The sequence below is a fragment of the Xiphias gladius genome, chromosome 14 (genome assembly GCF_016859285.1).
Source record: "Xiphias gladius isolate SHS-SW01 ecotype Sanya breed wild chromosome 14, ASM1685928v1, whole genome shotgun sequence".
NCBI lineage: Eukaryota > Metazoa > Chordata > Actinopteri > Istiophoriformes > Xiphiidae > Xiphias > Xiphias gladius.
Window position 1 is genome coordinate 26,554,975 of NC_053413.1, and position 19,936 is coordinate 26,574,910.

Genomic DNA, 19,936 nt, shown 5'->3' on the forward strand with positions numbered 1-19,936 from the left:
TCTCCCTGCACCGCCTGCCGTCCCTCACCGCCCGTGATCCTCGTGGAGGATCTACAATTCTCATAGGAAATGAATGCTCGCCCTGTTCTGCATATCTTCAACCTAAACAGCAGCTTTGCCAACAGGCTGCTGCCAACCCTTCCTACCCTGAGTGGGTCTTAAAAAGGATACAGTCAACGATTCTGCCGCCCTGGATGTTGCCCTTCTGGCTGAAATGCAGCTGGACAAACTTCCCGAAGCGGCTGGAGTTGTTGTTGTAGACGGTCTTGGCGTTTCCAAAGGCCTCCATGATGGGACTAGACGAGCAGCACGAAACCATCAACCAGGAGACGAGCATGGGATCTCTACAACAATTAACTAAAAATAAAATGAATAATTACCTGCTCTCCAGAAGAGCCTCCTCCACATGTGACGTCCTGTCTCTGGACGACGCCTCCAGGGAGTGCTGACTCATAGCCGACAGGAACTTCAGGATTAGCTTGGTGCTTTCTGTTTTCCCCGCTCCGCTTTCTCCACTAAGGGCAGAAAAACACACAGATGGTGAGAATACGAAAAGTCCAATCTTCTTCCCTTCTTCCCCACAGGGGTAATGGAGTCTCATAATTATTCTCATTTCATCTCATTTTTTTCATCTTTCTTCTTCTTGTTAGTGAAAATAATATTATATCTTCTGATTATTTGTATCGATGTAGAAGTATTTTTCTACTGACAGATGTTGCACCAGTAGCCATAACAGTAGTAACAGTTTAAGCAGTAATAACAGCAGTAGGAGAGGCAGCAAAAGTGGTAGCACCGGGACAAATAGTAGCAGTACTTGCAGTAATATGACCCGAGTAAACATGATTAGTGTTTTCTCTGCAACACGTGAAGATAAAAGAAGTGCTTCAGTAGTAACTTTAGCAGCGGCATCTTACGATTCCTCATGTTTCAGATATAAGTCATACTATAGTCCTGGTTTTCATTCCTGCAGTGACACGGGTCCCACATTCAGACGCGGCCCCTTCTTGTTTCGTCTGGTCTCTGACAGCCTCCGGCATCTGTTTAGACTTTTAACGGGAGCAGAGAAAAATGTGACCCGAGATGGAGACTCGCTGAATCTGAGCTGCGGGGGTGGAGTGCGACAGCGCGTCCCTGCCCGCGGGCCGTGCGCGGCCGGAATAAGCGGCTGCCGCAACTCACGGCAAAATGGGTCGCACGTGAATTAGGCACCGATGACTGGCACAGATGCCGTTTTCACACATGCATCTGACAGCACCATGGGAAATATTCCGACCACTAGATGGGGCACTGGACCCCTACATCCATCTACCGATTCTCGCTCATGAATGAGATCCAGGATATTAACAGCACGTCGCCGGGCCTTTAAAATCCCAGAGCGGGGCTCAAAATGGAAGCACATGAAGGCATCACAGGGGGCAACGCATGACGGGATGAATGAATCTGATTACTGTGGGAAACAATAAACACAGATCCCATCAGCATCAAACACGTAAAGTGCCAGACGGACAGATTTTTCACTGCTAAGAAGTGATAACATTCGAAACTGAAAATAGGACCAAGAACACTCAGATCCATTGATAACAGAGAGGCTTGTCTGTTTTAGGTCTAAAACGTCGACCGCATTGGGAACGTTTTGTGCAAGGTTTAAATCTCACAAGTTTTAAAATCACAATGGATCAAGTTGATCAAGACCATGTGTGATGTAAAAGTAGCCGCTCACATTGATGTTAACCTCAGGAGGAGCAAACCAGAGCTAAGACGGAGTGAATATTGGACTCACATTCATCAGGCGGACACAACTGGAGCAGGATGGTAATGTACCTCTGTGTGCAAATCTGAAAAATGATAACCCCACGTGTCAATGATATCGCAGAATAGTTTGTTTTGGCCCTTCTTCTTCCCTGTAGCAGCCAAACATTGTGTCATTCAGCCTTAATGTATATCTGCTTTCAGTTTCTGTGTCCATTTTGTTCTTACAGCTTCTTTCGTTGCCCGTAAGTGGCCAAAAAAAAACAAAAAAAAAACGATCATTGCTGCTTTAACTTTGTCCAACAGTAACTGAAGTAAATGTGAAAGGAAACACCACCTGACAAGCCTCATCAGCCAGATGTGGAATCACTGGTGTCCCACTGCAGGTTGGTCTGTCTGCTTTGTTTACTGACTGGAAGAGGAGGCATTTTTCCATTCAGGAATATTTATTATCCGAGCATCTCGTGCTCGGTTTGCCAGCAGGACTGGCGTGGATTCCGCGTCTGCAACAACTCTGTTTAACTTTTGAATGTTTTCCTGTTGTCCCTTAGATCAAAACAGGTTTGTAGTTTGAGTTATGATGAGTTCTGAGCGTTCTTCCCGTCCTGGGTGTTTCCTGTCTGCAGGACAGAAGAGATTTACACTTTAGGAGGGAACCAACTGCAGCACATTTCAGCCCGAAGAGTTACCGACTTGCCTCTAAATTTAAACCCAACAAAACATTAAATGAACCCAATCAAGGGTTCAACCAAGAATCGACAGTTAAGCTTCGATGATGTTGCTGAATTTTAAGCAAAGCTGCCATATGTTATGCCAAAATGACTTGTATGCTGGCAATCGTCAACATTTCCAAAACAGCAAATGTCTCATTTTGGAACCAAAATGCTCCGACAGCGACTAAGAAATGCAAAACATGTCAAAAAAGCAATTCCCATCACAGTTTCCCTCTCCACCTTCAAACAGATTTTCCTTTCTCAGACCAACGGTCATAAACCCAAAGACATTCAATTAAAATCATATAAAACAGACAAAAGCAGCAAATAGTCACATTTGAGTAGAGGGAAACAGAATGTTTGTTATTTTTACCTGATAAATGATCAATTAGCTGTCAAAGTTGTTGCTTTTCTGCTGATCAAATACTTGATTGAGCAGCTACTCATTTCAGCACTATCCATGACTTAAGGCATCAGATTTACTGTGTACATCCTTTTATACGGTAAAAGCAAATACAAGGAATTTATTTCAAGGATAAAAAAAGGGTACAACTCTAATAAAAAAAAAAAAAAAGAAAACGTCACTAATTTACTGAAAGAAAAAGCACATTTTCTCTTAAACAGCCTGTTTATTTCCAAGTTTTAACAACTATCAAGTGTCCGAGGGGCATTAAACTCAGCACCAACCGTCTCTTCACTAAATTAACACAAGTTTAAAAATCACCCACCAGTTGCTGCTACATTACATTTTCCCCCTGCAGAGACAAGCCTTACAGTCCTTAGAGCCCACGGAAACCCCTCACACACCTCCCAGTGACATTTAACGTGAACCTGGCAACCCACAGTCCCACGGTGCGAGGTTCAGGCCGGCCACGTTAATTATCAACCCAAAAGCCCATCACACAGACGCTGGCAGCAGCTGAGGATGGTTCAGGTTCTCCCGACACCAACGGGACGCTTCACAACGGAGTCGATCTCGACGGTAAAAAGCGCACACGACGAGAAGATAGTGCTGGTGGGTCACAAACATGAGCCACAGCTACAACAACTGCTCCTTCAACCGTCTTTGAATGAACTTAATTGGTTCGGAAAGACCACAGAGAGAGTCTTTAAAACAAAAAATCATCCTTACAAGTCATATAGTTTACATTACTTCTGACCTTATTTCAGCACAGCGACTGAATGGAAGATAAATCCGAACCCAGGAAGCACCAGGGTGTGTTTTAATTAATGGTCCCCAGTGATGTGAGGTCTGAGTAGAGCACATTCCTTTTTTTGAGTCCTGCGTTTGGCTTCTTAAAAGTTAGTCCTTCTCAAGCGAGTGTTGCTTTCACATCTGTAAACATTTAATGAGAGTAGGTGTGATTCAAATTAGGAACAAAACTTTTCATTTGGATAATGGCCGGGTGGCTCCCCAAAGAGCCGTCCCAGCGAGGATTTTCTTTTTCTTTTTTTTTTCCTGTTGCACACACAGTGGTGTGTTTATGCGTTTCCGGTTCGCTCGCAATAAAGAGGACCTAAAGACGTAAAAGGGAGCGACAACGCAGTGAGACGTGGCCGCAAACAGCTGGGAGACGAGGGACCAGGAGCTGCGTCAGGTGATTTCTGAGAGGTGAAAAAAAAAAAAAAAAATGTACAACACGTAACAGAACCTCGCAGACGCTGTTGAATTTCAATGATATTAACATACATGTGGCAACGGGGACTGCGGACCACAGGCAGGAAAAGACAACTGGAAAAACACTGTAATTTAAAACAGACTTTGGAAGGATTGCACTTTTGCAGTCGACAGCCCATTAAAGGCCCGAGCTGCACCAACCCTTTCAAAATAAAGGAATTTTAACCCACACGTGATGAAGGTTCTCAGACATCGTCTAAATCTGATTTTATTTGGACTCAGGAGCTGAAACGACGCATCGATTCATCCATTCGGGGACCAACGATACGTTTGCAGCTCTAAACAAAACAAGTAATCCGAATACATCAGTGTGGGCACTGAGAAATCGAGACGAGCCATTATTCACTACTTTCTCACACTTTAAAGACCGAATGATTGATGCATCGATCAACTAAGCGAGAAAACAATGTGCAGATGAGTCGCCAGATAGTCATCGTCGTCTGGGACAGTTAAAGAATCTCGGATACCCGTCCAAACACGTCAACTCGCCGCATTTGAAGAGGTGAGAAAACAAGCCTCCTCTCAGCAGGTAACGTTAAAATGTGATTATGTATTTGTGAGAAACTGGTTTTTTTTTGTTGTTTTTTTTTTGAAGTGTTGGCAGCAGTTTGCACCTTTTTATGCCTTCTGGTTCCAAACTTGGTGTCAGCTTTAAAAGTGACTCGTATAAAGTGCTGAAAACTTTACCCAAAGTGCGTCAGAGAGTAGAAAACAAAAACATACATTCATACGGGTTGAGTAGCCTCAGAAGCGGAGCTCTGTTTCAACCGCAGATCAGTTATCCTCATCGTTTGTCTCTTGGGCAGCGCCACGGACAACACCGCTTGCTTTATCTGCGTTTCATAAACGAAGCTGAACTGGAGTGCCGTGCACCAGCCGCGCGGCGTGACTGCTCACGTCCCCCCCGCGTCAGTGGCACATTCCTGATGAACAGAAAACAGGACCGGAGATAATGTAAGCTGGCGGGACGTCTGGCCACGGCCCGAGACGCGAGCACGCAGCGCAGACGGACGGATGTTATGACAGGACGGGCCGGGGAGCGTGAGGCCAGGCGGGACCGTGAGCAGCCATTTATGGTTCGGGTCATTCGCTTCTTCCAAGGCTGCTGTTTGTAGCCTTTTTAAACTTCAACATGTCATTATCTTGAAAATCTGACAACAGGAAGGAGATGATTGGTAACTTTTATGGCCACAATGAATGATTGTTTCCATTACTGATTATTATTGACGCCTTTATTTATTTATTTTTTCTATTTCATTATTTTCAAATGTCTAATTTTATTTGCCTCGGTTTTTAAAATCCCGGCCATGCAAAGCACTTCAACTTTGCTTTGAAGAGGGCTGCGTAAATCAAGTTCATCGTTATTGATTAGCGGTCATGATCGCTCAATGCGGCTCTAATGTCCTTGTTCTGGAGCCGGCACTGAAACAACCCCCTTCGCCGTAGCTGACCATCGGCTAGCAGGGTTCTGTGAGTGGGTCGGAGAGGACAGCTTTTGTGGTTTGGGGGGTCTTCGCCGCAGCTAAAGAGCCACGGCCACAGATCTCCCCAGTGGCTCCGTCCAACAGTGGGCCAGACTTTCTTAAAGGGATTGGATCTTACTTTAAAGGGCTTGGTGTGTGTTACTCATTTAAACAGTGACAGCTCAATCTGAAAGGGCCTGCTAAATGTAAGTCATTTAAAAGACCTGTGGCAGCGTGCCAGCTTATCCAAGCTAGAACACACACACACACACACACACACACACACACACACACACACACACACACACACACATACAGCTAAACAGCACCCTGCCTTTGTACTAATCCCTGGCCCTCCGCATGCTGTTACCACCCAAGGTAACAATCCCCCCCCCACCACACACACACACACACAGTCAGGAAGGAGGGAGTCTTCTGCCGAGCGACGGGGCGCGCTTGACAAACCGCTTCCACAGCTCTAGACCTCACCCGGGCCTTTTGTACCCGAGGAGCAGGGTGAAAGAAAACGCCGGGCAGGGAGCAGAAACTGAGACGAGAAGTGAAACGCCAAAGAAAGAGGGAAAGAAACCGGTCTCCGCGTGTCATCTAATCTGGTCTGGAGTCTTCTTAAGAGCTTCTTCGCTGGAAAAAAAGTGAAGACGATCTCAACAAACTACCTGCTTGTTAAAAGAAACTTGTTAAATTACTTGTTAAGTCGGACTGGAATGCAGGTCTGAAGTCTGCCCGGCTACTCTGCATTAGTCAGAACACTCGAAATTGAAATCCTCACTTTTCAGCCACCAGCAGCCGGACCTGAGGGACGTTGCTGTGATATTCAGTACAAACATTCCTGTTCCCAAAAGGACGAATCGCTGTGGCGGGAGTCTCAGCGGCACCTTTAGATGTTGCACGTCCACTCACAGAAGTCCATAAGTAAACATCAAACTATTTTGCTTCTAGGCACAAAGACACGTCCTGTCTCACCTATGAATGACCCTAATGAAAACCTCACAAGCTCTAATTTATTCGAGGCAATACAACACATGGTTCGATACGTCTCCCTCTCGTCAAGCTTTCTTCCTACGCTGTGATCCCTTCCTTCCTTTGGTCACAGTTCAGCCAAATTGTTAATCTGACTCACAGCGCAGACGACGCAGAGAAATCCCGCAAATCCCAAAAGAAAAAAACCTCTCAGGTATGTTTTTGCAGGGCTTTGCTGCGGGGCTTTTGTTACCCCAGATGCCTGAGTAATTAACAAGGCTGGGGAGTCTTGAGTTTGACCTCACACCCACCTCTGGGGTCAGGAGGTCTGGCGCAAACTGCTGGGTCGGGGGCTGTAGGACGTGCAGGATAACACCCTCGGCGCTTTGTAATTTAATCAAATCTGGGCCGTTTTGGACACAAAGCCAGACAGACAAAACAATGTCCGCCCTGAAATCTTAATTTCTCGTAAACGAAACAGTCTGTCAAAGGGTTGGGATAATCCAAAGGTTTATAACGGAGGTCTGATCCTTAGACATTTTCTGCAAACAAGCAGCAGCATCTTTAAACAAGTCCGAGTAAGATTTCTTTGACCACAAACTAGGGCTGAGTATCAAACCTCAGCACTATTTTGGCACAGACCAAAATATGGTACTTAGAATTAAAGAACTGCCAACTCTGAAAGTCATAGAGAAGAAGTCCTTAAAGTACCCAGGAATCTTCTTTTCTGCTGATGAAGATCATATGATGGGATTGAAAGCTCCAGAACAGCTACTAAAGGTTAAGGTGAGATTGTTAAGTCATTTTTATTTCTCGTTCTCCCTTTTTGTTTGTATGCAGCTGCCTGGGTTTAGACAACATTTAATATTTGAGAGCTCAAACGTTATGAACTGACATCTTTGCGCTGTGTATTGTACATTTTTCCACACAGGAAAACTGAGACACGCTACCAAGAGGTGTCCTTCAAAACCATGGGCATACTTTGGAACGAACCCTGACAAAGGCAAGTAAGACGCAAACTACGTTTCCCAGCACGATCGGAGGGTTTAGACGTTGCAAGAAGTTTGATTTAGCATGTGTCACCAACAAGCAAACATGTCAACGCCCAAACATTATAGCCATATGTTACAGTTGTTGTTAATGTGCTGCTGTAACAGCCAACGCTGCGCCGGTCTCAGTCTGTCACCAGATGTTGAACCTGCTGCAGGGATTTGCTCCCGTACAGACGCAAGAGCATCAGCGAGGCCCAGCACTGGTGCTGGTGGCAAGGTCTGGCCGGCAGTCAGGGTTCAGGTTCACCCCAAAAGACGTAAGATGGGGTTGAGGTCAGGACTCTCGTGCAGACCAGTCAAGTTCTTCCACACCAGACTGGGAAAAACCATTTCAAAGGGAAAAGGGACAAAAAACCGAACCTGGAGGCACAACATTATCTAAAATATCATTGTGTGCTGTAGCATTAAGATTTCCCCCCGTTAGAACTAAGGGGTCTCAACCAAACGGAGTGAAACAGACCCAGACCCAACAAAGGGCAGTGGGCAATAAAAACATGCAAACTAGAAGTCTGGGTCTCCTGTTTATTGCTTTATTATCCAGAGGAAAACCTGCCATGCTGGCGGTTGCTGAGCTCCGCTAAGGTTTGGAGGTTTTCCAGGGGTTTCTTCGTTGGCGGTTCAGAATGAGGTCTTGCTGAAATCTGCAGCAAAAGCTCAAGGAGGGGGGGGGCTTCGATTAAAATCATGTGGCTCAATGCAGGTAGGTATCAGCATGAGTGAAAATGCAAAGTGGCATTCGTGAGCATTAATGAGCAGATGCCTTGTGTTAGAGCTGGCTTCTCCCTCCACCCTCCTCCTCCTCCCACTCCTCCTCTACACCAGCTCCCGTTTCATACGCCTCCCTTTGCCTGGATCTGATTACCCACAATCCCTAAATCCGACGAGAAAGCTTCCTGCCTCGCCTGAAAGTGCCAGCTTGCAATTTATAGCTCTTCTTCCTCACACACACACACACACACACACACGCACACGCACACACACACACACACACACACACACACACACACACACACACACACACCATGAAATGATCCTTTCTGTATATGGGTGGGGGTACTGGCATGTTACATGTTTTACGAGGGTCTGCTCTAAAATGGCTTTGGTGTTTTCGAGGGACCAAAAGGCTGAAATGTGTGTGTGTGTGTGTGTGTGTGTGTGTGTGTGTGTCAGAGTTCCTTGTGAACCAGACCACGTACCGTGGCAGCTGGGCAGGACTTTGACTGAGTGTTAAAACGATCCTCCACCCAAACCCTCACTTTAGCGTATCAAACACGAACTTTATTAGCTTGAAACCTGGCTGTAAAAAGTTTGTAGTTCGCTCCATCATGGACGGCTACGACTGCGTCAGCTACAACAGACGGTCGAACACAAGCGTCCTTTTGTCAGCACGTTAACTCTTAAAAACTCCGGCTTTCCCTCTTGCATCGACACGTTCTGCTTCCCTTTTGCCACAGAGACTGAAATTGCGCTGAAAAGACTCATTTCCGGACGCTAACTCAGCTCAGTTAGAGTAGGTCAGAACACAGTTTGAACTTGTGTGGGTCATAATTTAATCTCAACTCAAAGGCCCACTTATTAGCTTTTTTTTTCTGGAGCTTCCACACTTAGGTTGCTTGAAGACACATGAGCCATTTGCTGATGAAGACTAGCAGAGATGGTTGAAAGTTCAGAAAAAAAGCTGGCGAGTGGACCTTTGAGTTGAGTTCCAGAATAAACCCACGCGCTCAAAAATAAGTAGTATTCATGTGTATAGTATGTAGATGTACTCATTACTTTTGATTATATTTGAATTTAAAAAAAAAAGGATTAAATACAGGAATTTGTGTTTTGTTATGTTGTAAAATTCTGGTTAAAATAGGGATTCAACGTCGGCAAAAAGTAATAACAATAATAATAATACAAAAATCCTGGATTTTAGACCACTTGCGAACACATGCCCTCTGTAATGTAGCCTGTTATTGGCTCTTAGTCCTTTCTTAGAAAAACTTTGGCACGTCTTTTCTACTCACTCCCTAGTATCAAAAGCTTTTCTGAGCCGTTATTGTTGCAAGGGGGCCTTGTTTATTGTATCCTGTGGTTAACAGCGTTGTCTTACATCGAGGAAGAGAACAAATCTGTCTGTATAGTGGCATAAAATCCAGGTGTGAAAAATCTCCAAATTACTCAAACGTAAACAGTGTCGAATCAAATTCAGCGGGGAGAGGACAAGTTCTGTGGTAAGAATAATCCACAAACTGGTAATCATATACCACGGTAATAAGAGATTATTATTTTCTTTGGTCACAGATAGGAGACCGTGTCCCAGGCCTCCGTGTCGGTTCCCAGTAAGAGAACACCATAGACCGTCAGTAAATCCCACACAGCCTGCGTCTTGGCGTTTGACCGAGCAGCCAGCCCACACAGTTGGACAGGAGCCCTCGGCAAAAACGCTGGGCAGTAAAAAAAAACAAAAACCCAACAAAAACCGCTGATTGTCTCTGCCCCGCCCCACACATCCATCACCAACAGCAGCAGAGCGGAGCGAGCTCCAGCCCGTGGGTTAAGAGATAATCACTGAGACTGAGACCTTCACTCCCTCACAAAATCAAACTTTTTTTAAGCGTTAAGTTACTAGGAAACTCAGAAAACAACATGCAAACACGATATGTTCCCTCTGGTTGTTGGAGGGAATCGATTCCAGTAAAGTTTGACCTAAAAAGAAGAAAAAAAACAAAACAGAAAAAGCCTTTTATCACATGGCCATCACGTTGTAATTCCCCTTTAACTACCACTCTGACTACACAGAAGTCACTTATTAAGACAGATATCCTGTCGAAAGGCCAGGTCTCCCTTGCGTCTCCGTTGGCTGCCACTTTAAAGAGCAGAACTGGAGTCTGAAACTGGATCAGCCTCTGGCCCAGGTATCAGATTAATCAAATTAGAGTGCTTTCTTGTATTAACAATTTATGCATCTGGGAAGGTCTGCAGAGAGCCAGCTCGCTTTTTTGCAGCATCACCCTTCTTCATGTTCGCTCCGCCGAAACCGGGCTCCGCCGGTGCAGCTCCGCTGGTGCAGCTGGGAGTTGAATGCCTTGCTCGAGGGCCACAATTAACAGCTCATTATCAGCTCAGAGGCAGTAAAACACTCGGGGAAGGTAAAACCAGAGTTTATTAAAGTGACACTCTCACCGGCTGTTTGGGGTAAAAGGAAGTCAAAGAAAAGCGGGGGAGTTGTGGTCAAGGCCATCTTGTTTTCTTTAGACTGATTATCATTGAGAACGATCTTCACGTCTGCTCCACCTGCTGCAGACCTGGCGTTATGGGTGTTTCAGAAAACAATGTTGTGAATCTAGGCGCATGGTCAGGCTTTCCCTCCACTTCTCAGTGTCAGCTGACCGCACGGCAGCTGACACAGACGTGAATGAGCTTTTGACGTCCTCTCTGACTGATCATCTTTCTGGTAAATAGACCGGAAATCACAGCGCAGCCGTCGTCGTTAACTTGTGTGTCTGGTGATTCTGTCAGACGACGTCGTGGTTATAAAATCGGGATTTTAGCAGAGCAGCAGCTTGGAAATGGCTCGGAAGTGACTGCTAGTTAACATTTAGTCTTAATGAGCCACGTTTCAGTCATTATTTCATACTTGTTCCGTTGTCTGACACCAGAAAGACAAAAACATGTAAATGAGAACAGCTTTATTGGGAATTCAGCTGCTTTAAATGACTGTATATGTGAGCACAGTGAGTAGGAGAGCAAAAAGATGAAGGGTGGTCCAGCCATTTACCAGGTTTGACCGAGTCTTGTTTAAACAACTGTTTTGCAAAAAAGGTTGATTTTGTTCATTCTGTTTTTAAATGCAGTTTTTTTCCCCTTTTGGTGAAGTATTCAGAAGAAGCCATTCAATGCCCTGCTGTCTCACTACAACCAGCCGTACCTTCCTGCTCTGCAACCAGTTGAGCAGTGTGACCACGAACCGGAGCTCAAACCACCCGCTCAGACTTTCACCATGTGAAGCGATGCTACGCTCGGCCTCAAAATATCCCGAAAGATGCAAATAATCGGATTCAGAGGAGGATAATCAAGCCTTACAGTGTATGTCTTGGGAAGCTCAGTGTGTCATTTACTCTATTTTAACAGACAGTAAACCATCAGGTTGTGTTTCAGCTGAGACAACAGCTGAAGGTCACATGCGGTCTGTGGTCTGTCCTCTCTGGCCTGCACGGCCTCAGTTGCCGCCGCTGCCGCCGCCGCTGCCACGGAAAAACTACGCAACCAAACTGCTGTTTTTTCTTTTTCATAAACTTCGGGGCCCCTCAGAACTGGACTGAAAAGTCTGTGGCGAAATTTGAAAAATGCAAGGGGGAAATATAAAATCGTCTCGTTGAAAAGCAAGAGGAATTCAGACTTGCTGAACCCTCGAGGGAAATCTGCCTGTTTCAGCAGGAAAAAGCACCGAGAATCAGTGGGACCAGGATAAACACGAAGCACATCTCTAGCGGCGATACGTCCTCGTGAAAAGAATGGCAGCATTGTGCGGCTCAGGGCCTTCTCCAACGACAATATGATATGTTTGTGTTTGCGCCTCGCTGTGCGCGCTGCGGCGGCATATTCTTCCCACCGACCAACATCCTGCCAGACAAAAGACTTTCTGTGCTCCCAACAGAAAGTAGACGGCCACTCTGGCTGCACATGGGCTGTTATTCGAGTCAGTTGGTGCATTCGGATCCTGGCAGGGATCAAATATTGTGTTTACACGTCCACCCTTAACAATGTCGCTGTTAGACCTGTATGTATATGAAGCTACCCGTTAAGGACTCTGCCATTTTTTTGAACCGGGATTATGAGGATATGTTCAGTGTATTGTTGATATAATTAGTCATTAACAATTAAAGAAAAGCCACTGTTCACTTCCTCTCCTCACAAACTGAAACGGGCTTACGTTTAAAAAGGAACACGTGTGCCTCGTTACCCGCGATGCCAATAAAACGGGGCCAAACGTGGCTGTAAACCAACGCCAGCTAATTTTCAGAACACTTGCGCCTGAAGTCTCGCCACCGCCCCCCTCCGCCTCTCATCACTGTGTGATGTGATACACCCATTCGGCGCATCCCCTGGTCGAAAGTGTCAGAGCTAGAGCGCTACACCCACCGTGTTCTTACGCAGTGCGCTTTGCTCTGCGGCTACTTCGCCGCCAGAGCAGCCCCACGTGCCCCACGTCCCCCACGTCCCCCACAGGAATGACTGAACTCCACTGGCCACCTACTCAGGATACCTCGATGACCAGAAACACAACAGAGTCCAACACAGCGACGTCTCCTGGATCCGCTGTCTGCTAAATCGGGGGCCAAATGTTATCGGTTCCAAAATGTAAAAATAACTTCTTCGGTTTTTTTTTAAAGTCGGGGGAAGAGAGAACGTCTACGTGTGTCTGATAAAACAATGGAGCGGCAGCGGATGGGAAAGTCGTCCAGTTAAAATCAAAGAGGAAGGATATGAGAAAGGAAAGCAGAGGACAGAGGGTGGAGATAGTAACCGTGTGTGTGTGTGTGTGTGTTCTTTGGGGCATGTAGCGCTCAGATCCTCAGAACTGCAGCCAAACTGCCCAGGGGACTTGAAACTCCATCAAAGTGTTTGACGCACTGAAGGGAGAGCGACTGAACAAGCTTAAGACCACAACAGTTTATTCAAACGCCCAATTACAGGGCTCCATGTAATCCCTGACAAGAAAGATGTGGAGGTCCTGACGGGGCATCTGCTGTCGGTTGCTCAGCCGAGGCAGCAAAAGTCAGGAAACTCTGAAAACGAATCAGCGACGGTTTTCAGCAACGTCTAATTAGGTTTCTGTGTCCGTCAGCTCGCTTCGGTGGTTTTCTCCCCCCAAAATCTACCGAAAATCTACGGATGCACGTTTAATGTCGGTGAGTTTGACTAAACTCGGGAGACGACCGGAACAGCGCTTGACAGGCAACGATCCCGATGAGATGACACACCTGATCAGGACACACTGGTTCTGGAGCCTCTTCCACAGCGAGCGGTAGCACTCGTTGGCGATGGCGAAGATGTGCGGCGCGATCTCGCCGAGGTGGCGTCGGCTGTACAGCTCCACGGCCGGCCGGTCGTACAGGCCGGGCAGCGGCTGGTAAGGGTTGACCGCCGCCAGGATGGAGCCGATGTACGTCTGCGGATCAGGGGAGAGAGTGAGCGTTAGGAGTATAAACATGCATAAAAATATCAGTGTGTATAAATAAGTGTAATAACTCATCTCTGAACCTACATGTCGTTACTTCACATTTAATAAGCAACGAGAGAGAGAGAGCAATCAGAGAGAATTACATCCCTGCTGCCGGCCATTGCTCAGGTGGAAGCACACACGGGCCAAAGGCTACACATAATCCAATTTCTCGGGTAAAAGCACGGAGTCATAAAACCCCTATTAAGCTTCCAGGAAGGTGGAGGACGGCAGACATTTCACGTGACCTCAGTGATACGCAAAATCTCCTTTACCGGTTCCACGCGGCCCGTCAGGGAAAGCTCGGCAGCACGGCACTCGACACATCCCAACCTTTTGTTTTCTCCTTTCACCGCCACCGGCCCAAACTGCAGATTTTTCCAAACCGGCTTCATATTTCAAAGCTCAAAGCAAAACAAACCAAGCTGCTGAAATAGAAGCTCGTGAGGCCAGGAGAGGCCTTGGCAGCGGCTTCAGCGCTGCGGCGGTGACTAATGGATAAGTAGGCAGACTTGGAAAAAAGGAAGAAAAAGAAAAAAAAAAAAAAGCACATCGGTGCGTATCTGTGAGAAAACAACTAGATATCTCTGCCATCGGCCTCGGGTTGAAAAGTCACAAAGGTTACGGCAGAATCACCTGCGTTCTCAGTCACTCCAGTTAAAAACGTGGAGAAAAAGCTGTCAGAAATGCTCATCGTCATCATCAGCCGTCAAGGTTCTAGTAGCTGCAAAGGTCAGAGGAGCATTAAGCTGCTTTTTTTTGGTTTTTTTTTTTAGTTAACATCAACACGAGCACAAAAAAACAGCGACGCTGTCAGAACCGCTAAATATAAAGAGGTGAAGTAAACGGGGTCGAGGCAAGATTTCCATCTCTCGGACATTCTTACTTTCCAAGAAAACAAATTGTTTAATTGGTTGTTCCTGAAAAAAAAAAAATGAAAAGGATGTGGAAGAGTAAAGAGTAAAAAGTCAAGAAAAAAGAAAAAGTCAAGTAAAAGCAGCTGCCTGCTGCAGACCGAAGACGGCGCTGTGAGAGCGGTGAGAGGGAACCAGAACAGTAAAGTTCTGGTCCAGGCCGATAGACAATGATGTGAAACTCACTATGAAGATCCATGAAGCAGAGGGGAGCTGATCCAGATCCAGGCCCAGATCCAGCTGATAATTCCCTTCGGGTTCATCCCTATGAGCCACATTGTTTTCATTTGATAGATTGTGATTCTTTAATTCAATTTACCGTGAGTTCTCGTTTCATTGTTTTGTTCATATTCACTCCTGCTACCAAAGCTGTCGTCACAGTGACACTGGGATCTTAAAGTTATTTACACCGATGGTCTACATGGATTCGCCTGGATCCCCGATCCTTCTCCGGGACGGACACACACACACGCGCTTCTATACGCACTATAGTCCGGGGTTTGCACACTGGACACGCTCCAAACATGCGCACTAGACGCCGAGCTCCTGACAGCAGGAGCCTGTGTGCTTGTTGTAGTTGGCTGAAAAAAGACGAAAAAAGAAAGAAAACACAGTGTGTGCGACTGCTTAACAAGATTAGGACCAAAGCATGTGGATTATAAAACATACATGTGGTCTGGTGCAGTCCGGAGTCTCCGTGTCACCCTTATAACGTCCCTTACGGACAGAGATCCCATTGTTGGCTCACAGTTTTTCTGAAGATGAGAGCACTTTGGCCCGCCGCCTGGGCCCAGAGTGAAAATCTCATCACAGCAGTGCATGCAGTGTTCCCATGACCACACATTAGGAGGGGGGTGACATGCATCGGGGCGGCGGCGAGGGCGGGGTACCTGGGTCTCCCCTCTCCTGCTCATCTCCACCGGGCCCCACCGACCATAAAAGCACCACTAGATGACGTCTGAGAGCAAAGGGGCCGTCAGTCTTCTGTCAGTCCCGGTCTTGTCACACCTCTCCGACATCTTTTCCCTCTTCGCCTTGCTTGTTTTACCAAAGCCAGATATCTTCCTCCTGTTTCTTGATGTTTATTCTTGTTTTTTTTTTGTTTTAAACCCGTAACGCGATTAGTAAAAGTGTCACTGAAGTTTATTTCATTAGAGTTTAGCCGAAAATTAGACCCTTGCTCCAACAAGCAGCTAAATGAAAAACAGAAGGTCCGTCAGAGGAAGTTACCAAATACTGTTTATTCTGGATGAACAGGAAGAGGGGGAAAAAAGCGAAACGGCTCTCTTGAACGTGCCCTGCCGTGCCTGAGGTGAGACCGTGTCCAGTGCTCTGAGGTGGAGAACAGCCACGATAGCAATAATTAGGTTAATGGGCATACGCCTATGTACCGGCCAAGGGAAGAATACCAACACCAAATGTCACCCTGATAATGCCTGACAAGGCTTCGGCTGAGCAGGTCCGTTGGTCGTGGGGGCTGAGGCTTACGAGAACCTAAGGCGAACACACACACACACACACACACACACACACACTTCCCGGGAGTTTTTCTCAGGAATGAAGAAAGTAGGTCCTGTTGTTTTCCTGATTGTTTATTCTCCAGAGACCAGATGTCTGAACCCTAAGTCACAGTTTTTAATCATTTCAATACACGAAAACATGAAAAAAAAAAAAAAAAAAAAAATCAGATGTATTTCAGTCACTGATTCCTGGTGAAAACGTTTTCGTATTTATCAAAATATGCGACGGTACTATGATTCCTTCAAAAGCCCCGTTAGCAGCAGCGTTAGTCGTGAGGGTATTAGCCTAATTGAGTGTATGCGTATGGGTCTGTATGCAGGGACAGACTTGTATGTGATATACGAGTCTGTATGACCATATAAAGGCCCTGCTCTCCATTTGAGTATTCACGGTATCGGCCTGTCTGTCACGTGCTGGACCATCATCCTGTTTAAACACCGAATTACGGACGCAAGTCCCTCCTGAAATGCTGCTTCACTCTGACTGTCTCGGGTGAGATAAGATCAACGTAGAAAAACATAAAGTTGTTGAGGAGGAGGTCTGCTTGGGGCTGAGATCCAGTGCTTATCACCTGCCCTGTGTTGCTCATTAAGCCCCCCCCCCCCCGCCACTCACACGGCCCACTGACTGACTGACACACATTCGGCCGGGGGACGAAAGCACATTTGAATGGCAGACGAGGGGACGGCATTTACATGACAAATGCTGGTTCCAGACTACATCCTGCTTATGCATATCAGCCTCCACGGAGAGCAGCGGGGTCGTAGATCACCATGTGCGTGCGTTATCTCTCAGACCGAGCCGAGCGTGAACACGGCGGGGCTGCTCCCTGCTCAGGTGAAGGAGTCTGCTCGCAGTCATGAAGGCAGAAATGTCTAATTACTGACATTTCTTGTGTTTTACGGCCGACTGAAAACACTATTCGCAGCATATATATATATATAATCAATATGGTAACAGATACCTGTATTTCATTTGCTGTGCTTTGTTTGTTCCAGTACGCAGCAGACTGTCTTAACTGTCTCATTCCTTATTTTCTGACATTTTTGTGGACCCAACCACTAATCAAGAACACAATCTGCAGATCAATTGATTATTCAAATGACAGTAAAAGTATGATCCTTTGTCCCGACCCTGAACTGTGGAAAGACGTGTCATTTCTATACCTGAGTTGTCTTAATGCAGAATATGGTGTTAAAAGATTAGACATATATAACAGAGTTAAACAAGAGAGTGCTTTAAAAGTAAACGTGTTCATATCCAGGTAACTTGGCTGGCAAAACATCAAAAGTGAGGCTAAAATTATTCAATCGAGAAATTTGTTAGTGTTCGTAATTTAAAAAAAAAAAAAGACTATGGTGGATCTGTGACAGCTAACCTGCTCCCCTGAACCTGCTTCCTGGGAAAAACATTATCAGGAGAGTCACGTCTTCTCTGCCTGTCTGCCAGTCCGGTTCACACGAGACCACGAGTGTCCCCGAGAGGAAAAAGAAATGCCTTCGGGTAAAGTCATGCCTGCCCTTAACTCGATGAATTACAGCCATTTGGACTCAATTACATCTCCCTGTTGCTCCGACCTGGTAACAGTTTCCACGGCAGCACCTTGGCTGAGAGCTAATTGGGTGTGATTCTTGTCAGAAGCCCCACTTTTGGCTGATGTGATTAACCGCGGCTCCTCGTCCCCCGTGTGTGGAGTCAAATACCCCGCATTTTCCCCGCCATACCACAGGGGTGACGCAAGAAACCTGATATTCACATGTTCAGCGTTTGTCTGAGATGTGGCAGTTAGGACAGCGGACACACAGTTTTATATCATTCCCTTCAGTGTGAATCTTTAAAAGGCTGATACCGATATTTTTTTAATGCAGCAGCACCAACAGCCGTTGGTTGGCCGTTCAGCATCTTTGAGGTTTGCCGTCTGGCCAAAGGTTGTAAAAAAATGACCCAAAACCAGTGCATCTAGCAAATCGTTATTCTTTACTGTGGTGGGAAAATCTCTAGAAATATGATTTTTATTTCGATAGTTGCTAAATTGAAGCGTTATGGACGAGAGCATGAAAACGTAGGCAAGCCGGGAAAGGAAAGTCAGTAAGAAAAAGAGCACAAATTCAAATAATAGTATTGATAGGAAAAATTAAAAGTTAAGGGTTTCCCACAGTGGTATTACTCAGTTTTACAATCGATCAATGAAATCAATTGATTTATCAATCAACTGGTCTGACCGGCTCATTATTTTGGTTTTACTGCTTCCGTTTAGTTCACTCTCACGGTTCTCATCTCAACGGCAGCTGCTTTCATCGGACAAGCTCTGACAGACCCACCGTCCACCACCTGCCGGCAGACAGCAAGCGGCAGACAGACGCGGTCAGAGACCAGCCGGTGGACACGGTGGAGCATTGAGCAGCTAAAGAGCCAGATGCTTCCCTCTGGGGTCGGTAGAGGCCAAAACCGGAGCTACAAGAGAGGCGGCGCCGGACTTAGATTTGATCAGGAAAACAACTCCAAATGAACACTAGGGTCTAATTCTGCTGAACGTGTAGAAGGGAAACTCTTTGCTAACACTAACGTATAATATGTAATATGTTGTAATGTATGTTGTTGTTCCACTGCCCTCTTGTGGCCAGCCCCCCCCCCTCGATAAAAAAGAAAGGAATCAATGCTTTACCTCACCAAAATTTTTTTCATACAAGCTTTTTAGTTTCCTCATAGATGACGCGCACAGTTTAAAAAAAAAAAAGAGATACTTTCCTAATTACTTTCCTGTAATTTTCTTTAGCTTTCCGTCAATTCCGTCTGGCAAAGACAAAAAAAACAAAACAAAAAAAAACAACACATTTAACTACTTAATCCACGTCTCCTCTGTCCATCTGTAAACTCCAGCGTGTTCCAATGAAGACATTATGTTGCCAGAATATGACAACATACAGTGCTTCTGTTTTGCAAAACTGTCCTTCCTCAAACCACAGGAGCTGTGCCAGAAGTAGTGTGTTTCACCACACTTTAGTCTAATTATGAGGGAACATACTGAGCATATTTGGTGGTGGTGGTGGGGGGGGGGGCAGGATGAAGAGGTTGATTATGCTGCAGGGGGGGGGGTTTGAGAAGTTTCTATGGACATTTTTAATACTTTTTAACACGGTGGAAACTTGCCACTAGTGGATATTCAACTGATTGGAATCAAGATGACCACCGTCACTGTTGAAGTCTGCATGGGGGAGTGTAAAGTGGAGTCACTTTACTTTTTCAACACCGCATATCTTACGTTCAACAGATAAAAGCCACCAACAAATGGCAGATATCTGTCACCGATCAAACTGGCCTTAAGTCGAAGTACTCGAAGTTACAGCGACTTACATGTTTACCCAAAGGCGTCAGTCGCTGTTGACGGTGTAACTGTAGAGCGGAGGGAGGCACGCAGGCGGGCAGGCTCGTCCAAGAAAATATGGTCTCTCTGAGACGGACCCAGATAAATGCGCTACGAGGGAAATGAAGACCAGATGGAGGGGGGAAAAAAAAAACGGAGGATCAGAAGCAAAGCGTCGGCCAACCTGCCTGATTGACGGCAGGAAATGTAGGAGAGAAGGGAGTGAGGAGGGAATATGCAGCAGTCACTGAGTTACCGTGTCACCAAGACAAATTCCTGCACATTTGTTATAC

At 46.0% G+C, this 19,936-nt stretch overlaps 1 protein-coding gene across 1 annotated transcript in view; it reads right to left on the reverse strand.

Moving 5' to 3' along the window:
• myo10 (myosin X) overlaps positions 1–19,936 on the reverse strand; it is a 135,051-nt gene that overhangs the window by 48,019 nt on the left and 67,096 nt on the right. The window contains exons 4-6 of the mRNA XM_040143446.1: positions 13,606–13,793; positions 381–515; positions 172–296 (exon numbers count right to left, since the gene is read on the reverse strand). Coding sequence (XP_039999380.1) covers positions 172–296; positions 381–515; positions 13,606–13,793 — 448 coding nt within the window. The remainder of the gene's footprint in view (positions 1–171; positions 297–380; positions 516–13,605; positions 13,794–19,936) is intronic.